The sequence below is a fragment of the Anguilla rostrata genome, chromosome 3 (genome assembly GCF_018555375.3).
Source record: "Anguilla rostrata isolate EN2019 chromosome 3, ASM1855537v3, whole genome shotgun sequence".
NCBI lineage: Eukaryota > Metazoa > Chordata > Actinopteri > Anguilliformes > Anguillidae > Anguilla > Anguilla rostrata.
This window is the reverse complement of record NC_057935.1, coordinates 56,436,339-56,451,042: the sequence shown is the minus strand read 5'-3', so window position 1 is coordinate 56,451,042 and position 14,704 is coordinate 56,436,339. Positions and strand designations below refer to the sequence as shown.

The following is a 14,704-nucleotide window of genomic DNA, read 5'->3' as shown; positions in this document are numbered from 1 at the left end:
AGACAGGAGCCCCAGAGTGTCGCTGTACTGAGGGCAAAACCAGCAACTTCAGACACCCTTCACCAGATATGTTGTGCGACAAGAGAGATACACTCTGTAGTTCCATAGTTTCCATGGTGGTTACAGACACTTCCTGCCACTTGATTAGGCACGCCTGCTCTTTAACACAAATAGCCAGCTCTCCAAACAGCTAATCACGTTACATTACATTACATTACAGGCATTTAGCAGACGCTCTTATCCAGAGCGACTTACACAACTTTTACATAGCAATTTATACAGCTGGATATATACTGAAGCAATTCGGGTTAAGTACCTTGCTCAAGGGTACAACGGCAGTGTCCTTACCCGGGAATCGAACCTGCGACCTTTCGACCTTTCGGTTACAAGCCCAGTTCCTTACCCACTGTGCTACACTGCCGCCCCATGTGGCTGCAACTCAATATATAAAGCATGCACATATGGTGAAGAGGGTGACTTGAAACTATTTAGGAAACATTGGGTAGCATTGCTTTGGAATACAGCTTCTTTAATTTTAGTGAGGCAAGACAGCCTATATTTTTTGCAGTACAGTAACTTGGCGTCATTTTGATATCAATACTTTTGATGGCAGGCCTAGATTTTGCCAGTTTGAATGAATTATAGACAGACAGTGCTTTGCATGTGTGAGTAACTTGCCATTTTTGTATGCTGAAAACATGTTTTTTTATGAGGTACTAATACACAGGTGACTATTTTCCAGCAACTATTAGACTAACTTACCTCAAAAAGGTCCCAGTGGAATAAATCTAACATATTGTGAGACAGATGAAATATTACAATTCAAAAGAGCAGAAAATTCAATGTGTTCAGATGAAATCTGGGAAAAACTGCATAGGAATAAAATTATGGGGGTGGGGGCTTCTTTCTGCATCTTACCCTAAAACTCAAATCTTATCAGGTCAAATGGATGGCTTCTTAACTGACACTTTCAGTGTTTGTAAAGGTCCGATCCACATGTCCACTGTTTTTCTTAAATCTTAGATTTAAATAAAAAACCATATGTTACATTTAACTAGATTCTCTTGAAGATGGAGCAGAATATATGCACAAATATTCAATTCGATTTCCATTACAAATGCAAGCTTAAAATATGCAAATTGCCCCCATTTATCAAAGCAAAGTTGTGAAACATTTTACATATGTGCTGACAAGTGTCTTTTTAAGTTTATCCAGAATGGGTACTGTGCCAAACACGCCTGCCACAGGTCACCGAAGTGGCTTTCCTAGGGGCCCTCCAGCACAGAGACACAGGGATGTGATGTTCCAGTCCACATTTACTTACAAGGTTGGCAAGATGTTACAGCCAAAGTGAGCAGATGTAAAACAGTCATGACCGAGGCTCCCGTTGTGTGGGTGGGGATGGCAGATTTAACCTGTGCGTACTGATTACCTCACTACGCACAGGTGCAGCCACTCCTGTTCCTGGGTCAAATTATCTAATTCTTAACCAATTGGCCAGGTCTAATTAGCTTGACCCAGGGCAGGTGTGGCTTCTTAAACCAGCCATCCCCACACCACAGGTACATAATAGATAATAGATAACAGCCCATTGCAAACTAAAATGTATATTTCTATGTGTATGCTCATGAGAGGTTAGCACCTTGCAATGTAGCCTCTATATTGATATTTTCATGTCTGTCCTCAGGAGACTGCACGTGATGTCACTGACCGTTATTTTAGGGTTTTTCTTAGTATTCATTCGTCATCTGTCATGCAGTTGCCTTCCTTGGCGGACCTGTACGGTATATACACCACTGGTGTCTTTCTTTTTCAAGACTTACTAAACTGCTGTACTTGATAAACTAATTTTCTTTACTGCGGATGCCCTTTCAATTCACTTTTTTCAAAATCCACTTTGCACAAAGCCTTTTTACAACATGATGGCACTTTTCACAACTGAATTTTATATTACGCACTGGCGTTTCCAAAACAAAAACTTCTGTTAATGAAATTTTAGCTAGGATCAAACATGCAACAGGATATCCGCAATTTGGTTTTACAGTGTATGCTAAACACGCAGCTAAATTTCACGATTTCAGAATATATAAAAAGCTATGTAAAATTTTACAACTGAAAGAAAATATAACAGTGAAAACAGTAATTACATTAACAGTAACATTTCATTACATAATTACTGTTTTCATTGTCATGTTTTGCCTGGCAAATGCTATATGGCTAATTGTGCATTTCTCTACTTGGCACTCGGCCAGAGTATGATCAAGGTTCAATCTAGACCGTGGAGCTCGCCACCAAAGACTCGTGCTTCATATGGAAATGCCCTCTAAGAGGATGACAATAATTAATGAGCTTTTATTTATATACGTAAAGTTGTTCCTTGATGATTTAATGACTGAATTCATTTTGGTGGGTATGGCAAGTCTGTAACAAGGCATTGGTTAACAAAACTGTACTGCTATACACATCTATATGCACATTTTTTCATTTATTTTTTTATATAAAAGGGTGAACAAAAAAAAAACAGAACAAACCGACATAAAAAAAAACGAGGCAAAAAATAAACATGATAGTAGCCAATACTACACTAACCGTATTAACCCACTGTGAATAAAGATAGCCTGAAACTTGGTAGTTCTTTTTTATCCTAACCTACGCCATACATTACTGAACCAATTGTAGTCCAGCAAGACCTTGTTCATATGATACGTTACAAGGTAGCCGTACAATAGGGAATTAATGGCAAGAAAATCCCAGTCTATTCATTATCGTCCAAGCTTTTATGATGCAGATCCATTATTCTTAAGTCAGAGAAAGTTTGTAGTGAGTAGCTATACACTAAAACCTGCCATCCTAGTAGTATCAGAGAACCATATTGAGCATAGCTGCTATTCAAGCAATTCTGTCCTTGCTTTATTGTGAGGGGTGATGAAATGTCAAATTACCAGTCTGACTCAAATTACCTCAACCAGATAAATTAATGTCCAGGTTACAGCGACGTTTGCACAGAAGATTTACTTTGGTCCACACAAATGCCGCACAAATACTGTTATGCATTAAGCCTGGAGATATCTCTTTTTTTTAAAAATTTTTTAATTGATTGCTGAATGAACTATCCACCAAGCATTCTATATCTACAAACTCATGTAATTGAAAACTGATTAACCCAGGTGGAAAGTGCATTCAGTCCAACAACTCCCATAAAAACATACAGCGGTCTAGTCCAGTCCTATCAATGTGGAGACAATGAGCTGTATCAGCATAGTGTCCATCATACAAACCCAATATAAAACTGTAAAACCAAACCAAATGAGTGAAACGGTGCCAGAAGACAATGTATTTTGTAACTGACCATTTTACAACAAGACTTGAAACTGTGGCCCTCGAGGAATAGGGTTGCAGTCCATAAACTGACATTGGGTTCAGGGCATGTGTCTGGCCATGTCCAGTCTGATCCAACCCTGTAAGGCTCTGCCCATCTTAGGAGTGTGTCGTGGAATGGGCGTTGTCATCCTCATCAGGTGGGCAATCCACAAAATCAGCCAACATGGAAGCCATAGCTTCCTCATCCAGCTGCCAAAACAATGTCAGAGCAATATTTTAAAATCTTTTTCGCATTGTGGTTAGTAACAGTTTATTTGAGCTCACATGTTGACAAAACAAGGACAAATGTATCGGTCAGTCAGACCTTTATCAGTGCCGAAAGGTATAAGGCTATGTTCATACTGCCTGGTAAAAGTGACCCAATTCCAATTTTTTGCTCACGTGGCACAGATCGGATATGTACGATGAACATGTAAACATGATAAACAACATGGAATCAGATATTTTCAGATCTGTTTTGGGTCACATTCATATGTGGAAAGAAAACTGCCAATGCGACAGCCATCAAAATGCATAGATCAGATGGGTCATTGCGATTTGCATGTCATTCAAAATCCAATATTTTCATACTTTTTTCACATTTGAATGACACGTGATGAATATATACATGCACAACCACTCTTTGCTGGTAATGGTAAATGTTAAAAGTTAAAACAAAGGATTAAGGCTCAGTCCAGTGGCAAATACCAAGGTTATGTCCTTTTAAGTATGTGGGGCGAAGAGTCGGAATAGGCCAAAATACAGGGGATGTTCATTGTGGACCTAAGACGCTTCGAAAAGCAACAGCTTGAATCTAGTGCAAACAACATTCAGCTACACAATTATCAAAAACATAACAGAGCAATCCAAAGCCAAATGCTTGCTATTAATGAACAGAATGAAAACTGGTCATAAAAAAATGAACATGAAAAATAAATGTGGCCAAGTTAATACTGCACTTGCCTTTTTCTTCTCAACGCTCTGCTCCGCCCCTTCTACCTCATGTTCTTCCCGCTTTCTCTTCATCCCCCTGAGATCGTCTTCACCCTCCTCTTCCACGTCATCTTTCGCTACAGAGGCTCTGCCCTCTTCACCCTGCCTTGGAGACCTCACTTCCTCCACTGGGACATCCTCATCTTGCTTGGCTTTCTCTTCTTCTTCAAGTCTGGGCTGCTCTGATGTCGGCTCCACCCCTTCCTTCTCCTCAGCCATCCTGACTTCCTGCAATGACTCCACTTCACCCTCTTGGTGAGAGACGGCCATCTCATCCACGGTAGCACCATCACCTTCTTGTGTGGGCCCTTGCTCCTGTGATGTCTGGTCCAATCTTCCAAGCTCGACTCCTGTCTCTTTTTCAAATTCACTGGCTTCTTCTATGACCTCCTCAGCAGGTCCTTGGGGCTGTGAATCTCCCTTGCTTTCATGAACAGCTACATCTTTGTGCTCTCCTTCTTCGATTTTGTCCTTCCCCTCCTCAGTGACCCTGACCTCTCTCTCCCCTTCCTCCTTTAATCCCTCGTGCCCATCCCCCTCTGTTGAGTCTAGGGGCTGCCTGTAGACACCATGGTCCCCTTCCAGTCCACGGCCTACCCCCTCTAACTCTGCATCTCCTTCTCCCTCTCTCTCCAGGCGGAAGATCCCCATCCCCCTTTCATCGGCTGAGCTCATCAGTACTCCTCCTTCCTCTCTGTTCATCAAGGCCCGTCGGCTCTCTCCCTCTAATGGGGGCAGCCCTTCAGGCTCCTCCTCCATTTCCTCTGCCTCGATCATCCCCTCTTCCTCATCCTCATAGTCGTCAAACTCCTCACCGTAGTACTCATCCTCCTCTTGGAAATCACTCCCCTCCTCCTCCTCTTCCTCATCCTCCAATCCTTCCTCTTCTTCCTCATCCTCCTCGCCAAGGTCATCCTCATCCTCCATTTCCTCATCCTCCTCTTCCTCTTCATCTGAACTGTTGATATTGATGACTGTGAGGTCTTCCTCGCTTGGCATCTGTTGTTGTTGCTGCTGCTGCTGCTGTTGCTGTAGTTGTCTGCTGGACTGCGCCATTTGATTCTGCAGCTGCATCTGCATGGGCAGCCCTAACTGCGACGGCTGCCCAGCTGGTGATGGCTGCATTAGCATCTGCTGCAGCTGTGCGCTGGGGAGCGAATCCCCCAGGCCTACAGGAGGAGGTGCCAGTTGAGATGCTGTGGAGTTGAGCTGTGGCACTACAGACACAAGCTGAGCCTGGCTCTGACCAGGGAAGGTGTTAATAGCATTTGAGTTAGCGGGCAGAATCTGGTGAGGCATGGAGGCGGGCAACTCATTAGGGAGTGGGCTGCTCACAACTCCGGTGTCACCCGCCGCTCCTGTACCCACAGTTGCCACAGCTCCCCCCGGGGGTGGCAGAGGCTGCGTGCTGGCAGCGTCGTGCGATTCAACCATCAGCATCCCTTGAGGGACGATGACCACACTATCATCGGAGTCGCTCTCCAGAGAGATCTCCACATCTTCGGCCTCCTCTTTGTCATAGCGCACGAACACAGGCCTGTGGCCCTCAGGGGCCCCCAGAGCCGCTAGCTCGCCTGGCTGGGGAGTGGACAGCAGCAGGTCACCCGGCGTGGGGGCAGAGCCAGCCTGGGGAGGCAGAACAGATGGTGGCAAGGGAAGATGGTTTTCCAGGGGACCCAGAAGTCCAGTTGGACCCAGACTGAGGGGGTGCCGAGCTGGAAAGGGTGCCCCTTGCGCGGGGCCTCCCAGGAGGGACGGGAGGGAAAGCGATGGGTTTTGGGAAGGCGTGAGCGTAGGGGCTGTAGCTGTGTGTTTGAGTGTAAGAGGCGGGAGGGGGGGAGCAAGGGAGGGAGTACGAGGATGGAGGAGGGAGTTGCACACAGTCAGGGCTTCGGCACAGAATGAGGATACCTGCGCAAGAAAGAGTGAGAAAGACAAGAGGAGAAAGGAGAGTGAGCGAGCAAATATAAACTGGCTTCCAGCTGATCTGAATGTTTATTTTAATGAAGTTAAAGGGAGATAAGGGAGATACATGGACTGGACTGGACTGGACGTGTGCGTGCGTGCGATGCGTGGAGGGTGCACTGCCTGCTCACCGACAGGTTTCGGTCCTTCCGGCCGTGGCTGAATATGGACACTGCACAGGTCAGGGGGGGTGGCCAACGTGGAGGTGGAGCCAGAACCATGGCCAGCAGAAGACGATACAGTTCCCGCCGAGGGGGGGCGTTACCATACTGACCGCTCACCCCTCCCACCTCACCCCCACACTGCAGCTGTTGTTGCAGTCGCACACACAGGGGCAGCACAAGGTCCTGGAGCCTCTGTGTAAGGAGACAGTGCCACAAATACACATACAGAAAGGCAATAGCATACAACCGCTCATTTGTGCGACACAGTAAGAGGTATATACACAGATAGGCATATATATATGTTCACACTTACATGCACACACACACATAGACACTGTACTACATACCTTGTGAATGTCCTCCTTCAACAGAGTACCACTGGTCAGGATGATCTGTCTCAAAGCTGTAACAGGGCAGTCTCATTCTCGTCAATATATCATTAATGGACAATCATTACAAAATATTTCAGTGTTCTTCCATTTTTAAAAAAATGTATCATAATTATGTGCTGTGCTTGGACTATTAGGATCTTACTATACTCTATTTACCTTGCTTTCTTGTACTGCATAATAAAGTGCTTTATTACAACAGGCTCAATATCCATAAGGTCAATAGCCCCACTCTAAACCCCACCCCCTCACCTCTCAGTGCAGACAGACAGGTGTCCTGATTGGCTAATGCATCACCCTTCCTCTGCAGTGAGACTGTGCTCCCGTCACCCATTCCCAAGCCTTTGCCGCGACGCGGCCCTGTCTTCCCAGCATGTCCCATGAGCTCAGAAAGGGCCGCCTGTCCCACACGCAGCTGGTGGGAGAACGATGATAAAAGTTGGAGAGGAAGGGATGGCAATAGTTTAAAATTATTACTTTTGAAACTTAAAAGGGGAATTCCATCGCAAAACAACATTAACCTCATGCCTTAATGGTAGATGCTCTGAGTAGTACATACAGGACATGGACAGTGATGTTGACATACTCTGTTGTGCAGTGGTCAGGAAACAAATTGCTTTAGGAATGGCACGATTGCATTTCATCTGCATAACATGGCAAGGGCTTATTCTGGAACTTATAGCAACTGAATGAAAACTGTGGGTAAAAAAACAAAAATTATGCCAGCTGACAGGCACATAACTGCATTTCTTCAAAAGACATCCTCTTTGCACTGGGAAAACAACAGCAATGCCATGTGGTGATGTCTCCGCTAAACCAATCAAAACATCCGACAGCCTAATGCTGTTTTACCCATCCATGCCATAAAACAGAAGCACACTGTCAAAGCACATTACATGCTTTCTAAATTAGCCATTTAGGGAGGTCTCAACAGACTCCTCTGCCAATCATGCCTCCTCACCTTGACAGCGTCGGCCCCTGGTGTGATGTCGCCCAGTAGATGTGCCATTAAGAGTTCTGTATGAGTGGGGCTTCCCTGAAGCACGCCGGAGGAGGCCCCAGCCACTCGTACCCATAGCTCCAGTGTCTGGTATAGTGACACCCGCACAGCACTATGGGTAATATGGAGAGAAGCAAAATATGGCAATAGATAAACAAATTATTCACAGGTGGTGTGTCTCTGTGCATGCAAGTGTAGGTACACGGAAGCAAAAGAGAACTTGGGCATGCAAACACCGGAATGATTCTGGCATGTGCCGAGTGATTTCTTTCCTAAGGAAGCGTGTGTGTGCACATGGGTGGGTGTGTTTGCATGTATACTACCTGTAGGCCCTCTGCTGTCCGAGGCTGGCCTCAGGCAGGGGGCTCCAGGCAGAGAGGGTCTGGGAGAAGAGCCGAGTCAGCACACTGCAATACGGCACCAGCCCACTGCCAACACTGAGACACAGGACAAGCAAGACGGCAAATCAATTCACTAATACAGTCGGCGGGAACTGCAGATTTAATATTCAGGAGGTGTACAGTTGTGTGTGTGTGCGCGCGTGCGCGTACTCACGTAGTGATGACAGCAGACAGGAGCTCCAGGGTGTCGCTGTGTACTGAGGGCAAAACCAGCAACTTCAGACACCCATCACCAGATAAATTCTGCAAAAAGAGAGACACACTCCATGCTTCCATATTTGGATACATTTACCTACCACAGGGCTGAGTTTTCATAACACAAATCATCAGCAGACCTGCCAACCTTAGGAAAATATTTTGAGTACTACAATGGTTAGTGTAACGCTTAGTTCACATGATTTCGCACCACTTCGCTTTGCACGCACACACAAGGCTTTCGTCATAATTCTAGTTTTGACTGTTGAAGTGATCAGGCAAAAATTGTATAATTTGACCTGATTCTAAAATACCACTTGCACTGCACTGGGCTATATTATGATACACTTGCAAGTCAAAAGTTTGAGTACGCCTGCTTAAAACAATTTTTTCATGATTAATATTTAATTATATGATATGTATGCTTATACAAACTGATAACCATCAGTTAAGTGAATTGCATTCAATTATTTAGTAAAAATGGAAATAATTTATTTTGTATATTGTAACATGTTTTCATTTTCAAGTATTTACAAAAAAAAAAAACTTATGTTGCGATGTAAAACACTGTTAATTATGAATAAAACCAAGTTTCTGTTCATGATTTCCATTTTTATTTAATAATTAACTAATTGAATCAGCTTATATAGGCACACATCATATAGGCCTAATGAAAAAATTCAAAAAAAAAAGTATTCAATTGAAAAATTATCTAGGAATGTAGGCCTTTGTAACTAGAGGTTTAGCTAAATTATTACCTGAAGCTCCTTGGTGGCTAATGTCAAAATCATAATTGCACAATGTGCAAAACGGACGTTTTGAGATGCGGAGGCACGGCCATTGCTCCTGATATTTTGCGAGGAACTTCTGGGGGGCATGGACTCGCTTCTTTTTAGTAGGTCTGCTGCTCTCTTTCTCTCTCCTTGTTAGTATCCTCGTCATCTGATGTCATGATTATTTTCTAACTGCAAGGCTGGTCGGGTGACTGGCTGCAATAATGGGAATTATTTGCTACGTTAGCAGTCTATAATCAAACACTCGTTAGGAGACATCAGTTATTCGCACGTCTCCTAACGAGGCTAAATCGTATGCGAGCTACGGATAATTATATACACAAATTTATCTCATTAGGATATACCCCTTGAAATGCATCATCTCGTAAAGTTATGTTTTAACGTTTTATATGTTAACATTACGGTCACATTTTTGTGCTTGATTATTACTCCCCACTTCTCATTTTACCTCAGCAATGCAGCGTTACGCCTCGGTGGATAATGAAGTACCTCTGCGTATCAGTGGATGTTGAGTGGGTCGGGGAGGGGTTACAGAACCACAAGCACAAGGTCGTAGCATCTGGTTCAATCCGAGGGATGTAGTTTAAATACCGAATAAATGTACGGTATTGTTTTGTATTAATTGGTTGTTTTCCGTAATTAAATTACAATATATATATTTTTTTTTTGCGTAGTTTCAGCTGGCATTTCGTACCTGCGTATTTTTACCAATAATTGCGTGGTTGGTACACAAAATGTGTGCAGGTTGGCAGGTCTGCATCAGACAGCTGTTGAGTGCCACAGATTAAGGAACTCACAATGCTCTTGCAGCTGACAGCCAGGGCTCGACACACCAGATTCAAAACATTCTGAACAGGAAGGCGCACTGGGGACACTGGATCCACACTGTGACCGAGAGAGAGCAAGCAGGTGAAATCCTGTGCTTATCCACACGTTTATGGTTTTGTAGACCTGTGACATTTTCACAAATACAGGTTAGTACTTAAGAACTAACACCAAATATTGCAGTGATCACACCTGTCGGGCATGGAGATGTCACTAGAAGAGTATTGTAGAAGCACGATATTCTGCCCCTACAAGTCATTCTGCCACAACATGCTCAGCCTACTGGCAACAATGACGTAATGTCACTGCATCGTTCAGCAGAAGTCCAGGTTGTAGTCAAAGCCACAACAATTAATAACTGCTGAAGAAAATGTATAATGTAATTTGTTAAAAAAAAAAGAACCATCAATTAGCATGATAAAGAATACTTCCATCGAACTGCCTTCAAATTACATTTAATGCCTTAATTTCTTATGCCACCACTTAGGCCAGTTTTTGTGATTTTGACCCCTCATCCTCGCATAAGCATGTATGTGAGCATATACACAAGTGCGCACTCTCTGAGGGTGCTTGTATACATGTGTGTGCACGTGGGCGTGCAATACCTTAGTGTGTATTTGAGAGCCAGGCACACAGCCCGGTATCTATGTCGGAGCTGGACCACTAGCAGGGGATCAGCTTCATCCAGCGGGGGAAAGGGCAGCTCAATGCCTGGGCCCTCGTACTGCACTGTCCTCTCTGCCACAAGCACACAAACAGCACACAATCCCATCAATCTCACCGTCATTCTCTTCTCTTACGTCATGGATTATTTTCATCTCGTTAATTGCAACCCATTCAGAGTGCACACACTCAGTCCTTCTCCTGATGAAGGATCTGAGCAGCTAATAAAATGAATGGTGAACTGAATGAGGACTGACCACACTCGGCTCCCTGGTACAGCTGGCTCAGTATGTTGTGAGCAGATGCCAGCAGGCAGTGAAGCTGGTTAGCCCACCCTTCAGCCCTTCGACCACCCCCTCCCCTCTCCAGCACCCCGCCCAGGCAGGGCAAACGGCCGTAACACTCGCTGGCCACCTAAGAAGGGACAACATGAGAGGACAGGAAGCAAGGTGGAGATTGAGGGGTTAAAATGTTTATACATCTGACTGAAAAAACTGAGAAAGAGCAGTACATTAAGCATTTGATTGTGTTCCAGTGCAATAACCTATTTACTCTTTAACACCAATGCCAGTAGGGAATCCTGCATTGAACTTGAATTGGAATACAGAACAAGAATCAGAAATACTCACCTCCTGCACTTTAGGGTTGTCAGATTCCATTTTGGAAAGGAAATAGGCACCTAGTTTGTCCTGTTAGGAGATATCACATAGTGTTAAAACAGAACCCAGGAAGGTAGACTGAGGTTAGAGTGCTTTACAGTATTGTTTTAGCACTGAAGAGCCCCTTCTTCTCTTACTTACCCTCAAAGATCCACAGGCTCGGGGATAGAATGTCATGCAGGCTGTCATCCCCTCCATTGCTGCTAGGTGACACTGTAGCATAGTCAGAAGACGTGCACACAGACATTCAATGAAACAGGTGGGAGATGCAACACAACCCAGAACAACTGATGACCCAACAGACATTGTCACGGTATAATAGAAATAAAATTTTATTCCAATTTCTCTTTGTTACCCATGCAGTGTCTAAATTTATATATTATGAATTTATATGCATTTTATCAATAAATTATTGTATGTGCGTGTATAAATAAATGTATGTCTTTTTTTGCTTTTTTATTAATTTAAAATGCTGCTCCATATAAATTATAGAGAAGTATTGCTTTATATAATTAATAGCAAGTGATGCTGGCACATGACTTTATATATCGGGGGCTATTCATGAACCACTTGTCAAGTCACTGTGTGAAGTAGTGTGCTTACCTCAATGCTATCACTTAAAATGAGTATAAAACATATACAGATATCTGCAGAGAACTGAAGACAGGGATCTTAAAGACCCACTGATGACCGTCTCTATGGTTTACCTCCGACTTGAGGCCTAGCAGGGAGGTGAGGATCCCCAGGATGGAGTTGAGACCGACCTCCCTGGCAAGCTCAGGTAGCTGGGAAGAGTACTGCAACAAGTCTTGGAGCACACTGACAGCCAACTGGACAGAAGGGAGAGGTGCCTGGGACTACAGGGAGACAGAGACATGCCTTAGTCTATATAATATAATTTTTAAGATTAAAATGGAAATAATTCCTGTAGCAGTGAGAAGCTAGTAGCTACTTTCCCTTTTCCAAAACTGAGCCAGCTAAACTCTGACTAGGACCAGGTAGGTTTTTAAATTTAACCAATCCTAACAAAGCACACATCACACCACATTCACCAGCTAGATATCTCATTGAGCAGCAAGTCAGTAGAATCAGGTGTGCCAAATTAGGGTTGAAATGAAAACCTTCATGATGGTAGAACTCCAAGAACAGGGTTGGCCAACCCCACTATAGATAATAACAGTATTTTTATACTGTTTCATGAGATAAAAATGAAGTAAATAATAAACTAGTAAAAAAGTAAACCATTGCCCAGACCTCAATTGTTCAGTGTTCAGCATGAGCATTGTGCACAATTTTATAATTTTTAACATTTTTTAAATCACTCTTCAAAAAGCAGATGCATAATAAACATACGGTTTAGAACTGATGTTCCAGAGTCTCAACTGCCAAAAAAACTTAATTTGTTCTGTAAAACCAATACATATAGCTAGGCCATCCAGCAGACCAACTTTTGCTTATTTTCAAGTCGCAAGGTGCATTGCAAGATGAGACAAGGAACATGAGATTTATGACTCACCTGTATGACCTGCTGCAATGAGCGCAGCCAAGACAGGCAGTGCTGCTGGAAAACCTCACTGGAGCTGTCCTTCACCAACATGGACAGCAGACACAGGCCCTCAAACCTACATCACAGACACCTCTATGTGGACCAGATCCAATATACTCACATGGAGTGTGGTACTTCACTGTCAATTGTATGATCTTCTGTACATCACATTAAATATTATGTTAAATAATATAGTAGGGCAGAATACCACTGCACATGTCAGCACCCTACAATACTCATTTCTGTATTGACAGACGACAGTGCTCACCTGGTTTTGCTGGAGCTGAGTCGAGCATTGCTGAGTCCGATGAGACCCCCAGCTGCTCCAGAACTCTGGTGACAAAGGCGAAATATATCCATATTCTCACATGATAATGTACTTACTCCATAACACAGATGCAACAGATACACCCACATACACACATATAGTCTATTTTGTTCTCAAATACATTATTGAATGGCAATTATAAAAATAACGTTAGCCAAAGACGTAGCTAATGAACTAATATTCTTAGTATAACTATATTGCAACTTAGTTTACCATCAGCATCGTCAGCTACAACTACCCAATGCAATGTCAATGATCACATGTGAACCCCACAGAGTAGCTACGGGGTTAGCATGCAACTAAAAAGTCAGATTGCAAGCAATACTAATGCCACTACTAAACTGGTATACAGTCAGTTCGACGACAATCATTCCTACGCAGCTAGGTAGATCGCTAAATACATTCTGATAGCACAGGTGAAACGGTTAATAAATCAGACGATAACACAAAGAAGGCAGCAAAACCATTTACACTAGCAAGCTGACTACAGGCAGGCAAGACGTCGAGCTGATAGCACAGATCCTCAGGTAATTACAAGCTAGCTCACGATCATCACCTGTGTGGAGATCCCGCCATGCTCCCGGTAGTTCGCCAAAAGTGATGGCAAGTACTCGGGCCGTTCCTCCTTCAGAGCGGACACAAAACCCTCGGTCAGCCGCATATTACTCGAACCATGCAGCCAAACCGCTGTAGCCATCTTTTCGCCTGGCTCTGCAATTACGTCACTACTCGCGACGTCAAGCTAACGTCACCATTGGGCGACGTCTGCCTCCTGTATTAGTGCAGATGTTTTTCATTCATTACTGTAAACTCATAAGTAAAAGCCAGTATGTTTTAAAGATTTGAACTTTTTAAATTCTTATCTTTTTTGAAATTAGTAAGGAAAGAAAATTCTGTAATGTATTTTCGTGTAATCCAAGTATAATTTCATATAAGGCATGTTTTGCGTAGGATAATTATCAGGTACTGTTTTATGTAGTTTATGACGTATTTCCATTGCATATCTACCTGATATTAATATAATAGAAAATAAAATAACCAATAATATGATATGAGAAATACTTCATTTTACTGTAGGTTTACAATTGCAATCTACTGATTTAAGTTCTAATGCACAATGAAAGTTTAGTAATAACAATGTCAGCAGCCATACCACTCTATAACTTGCTCTTGCTTGGTTTAAGATAAGGGGTTGAGAATAGTACTTGGATATGACTGCTACCAGCAAAACTAGGTTTCTGCTGGATGTAGTCTTAATGGGCCAAGGTGGCAGTCTCCCTTCAGGCAGAGTGCCAATGCCTCAGGGCTGCAAGGGGAACACTGTGCTGCATTTACAATTTAGTTGATAAAGCCATACTGCACCTCCAGCGATGTGTAGAGTATAGCTTGGTATTTACTGCGCTGTGTGCTCGCCGAAAGAGG

General features: G+C 43.4%; 1 protein-coding gene across 1 annotated transcript; it reads right to left on the bottom strand.

Annotated features, from left to right (window-relative positions):
* Positions 1-2,466: 2,466 nt before the first annotated feature.
* pelp1 (proline, glutamate and leucine rich protein 1) lies at positions 2,467-14,021 on the bottom strand. Its single transcript, XM_064328472.1, has 17 exons — positions 13,839-14,021; positions 13,223-13,287; positions 12,925-13,030; positions 12,116-12,265; positions 11,550-11,621; positions 11,379-11,438; positions 11,007-11,163; positions 10,692-10,824; positions 10,059-10,146; positions 8,427-8,515; positions 8,195-8,308; positions 7,833-7,983; positions 7,124-7,286; positions 6,830-6,885; positions 6,450-6,674; positions 4,324-6,264; positions 2,467-3,570 (listed from the first exon to the last, which is right to left on the bottom strand). The coding sequence occupies exons 1-17, from the start codon at positions 13,977-13,979 to the stop codon at positions 3,478-3,480; spliced, it is 3,804 nt and encodes a 1,267-aa protein (XP_064184542.1). The 5' UTR covers positions 13,980-14,021; the 3' UTR covers positions 2,467-3,477.
* Positions 14,022-14,704: the final 683 nt, after the last annotated feature.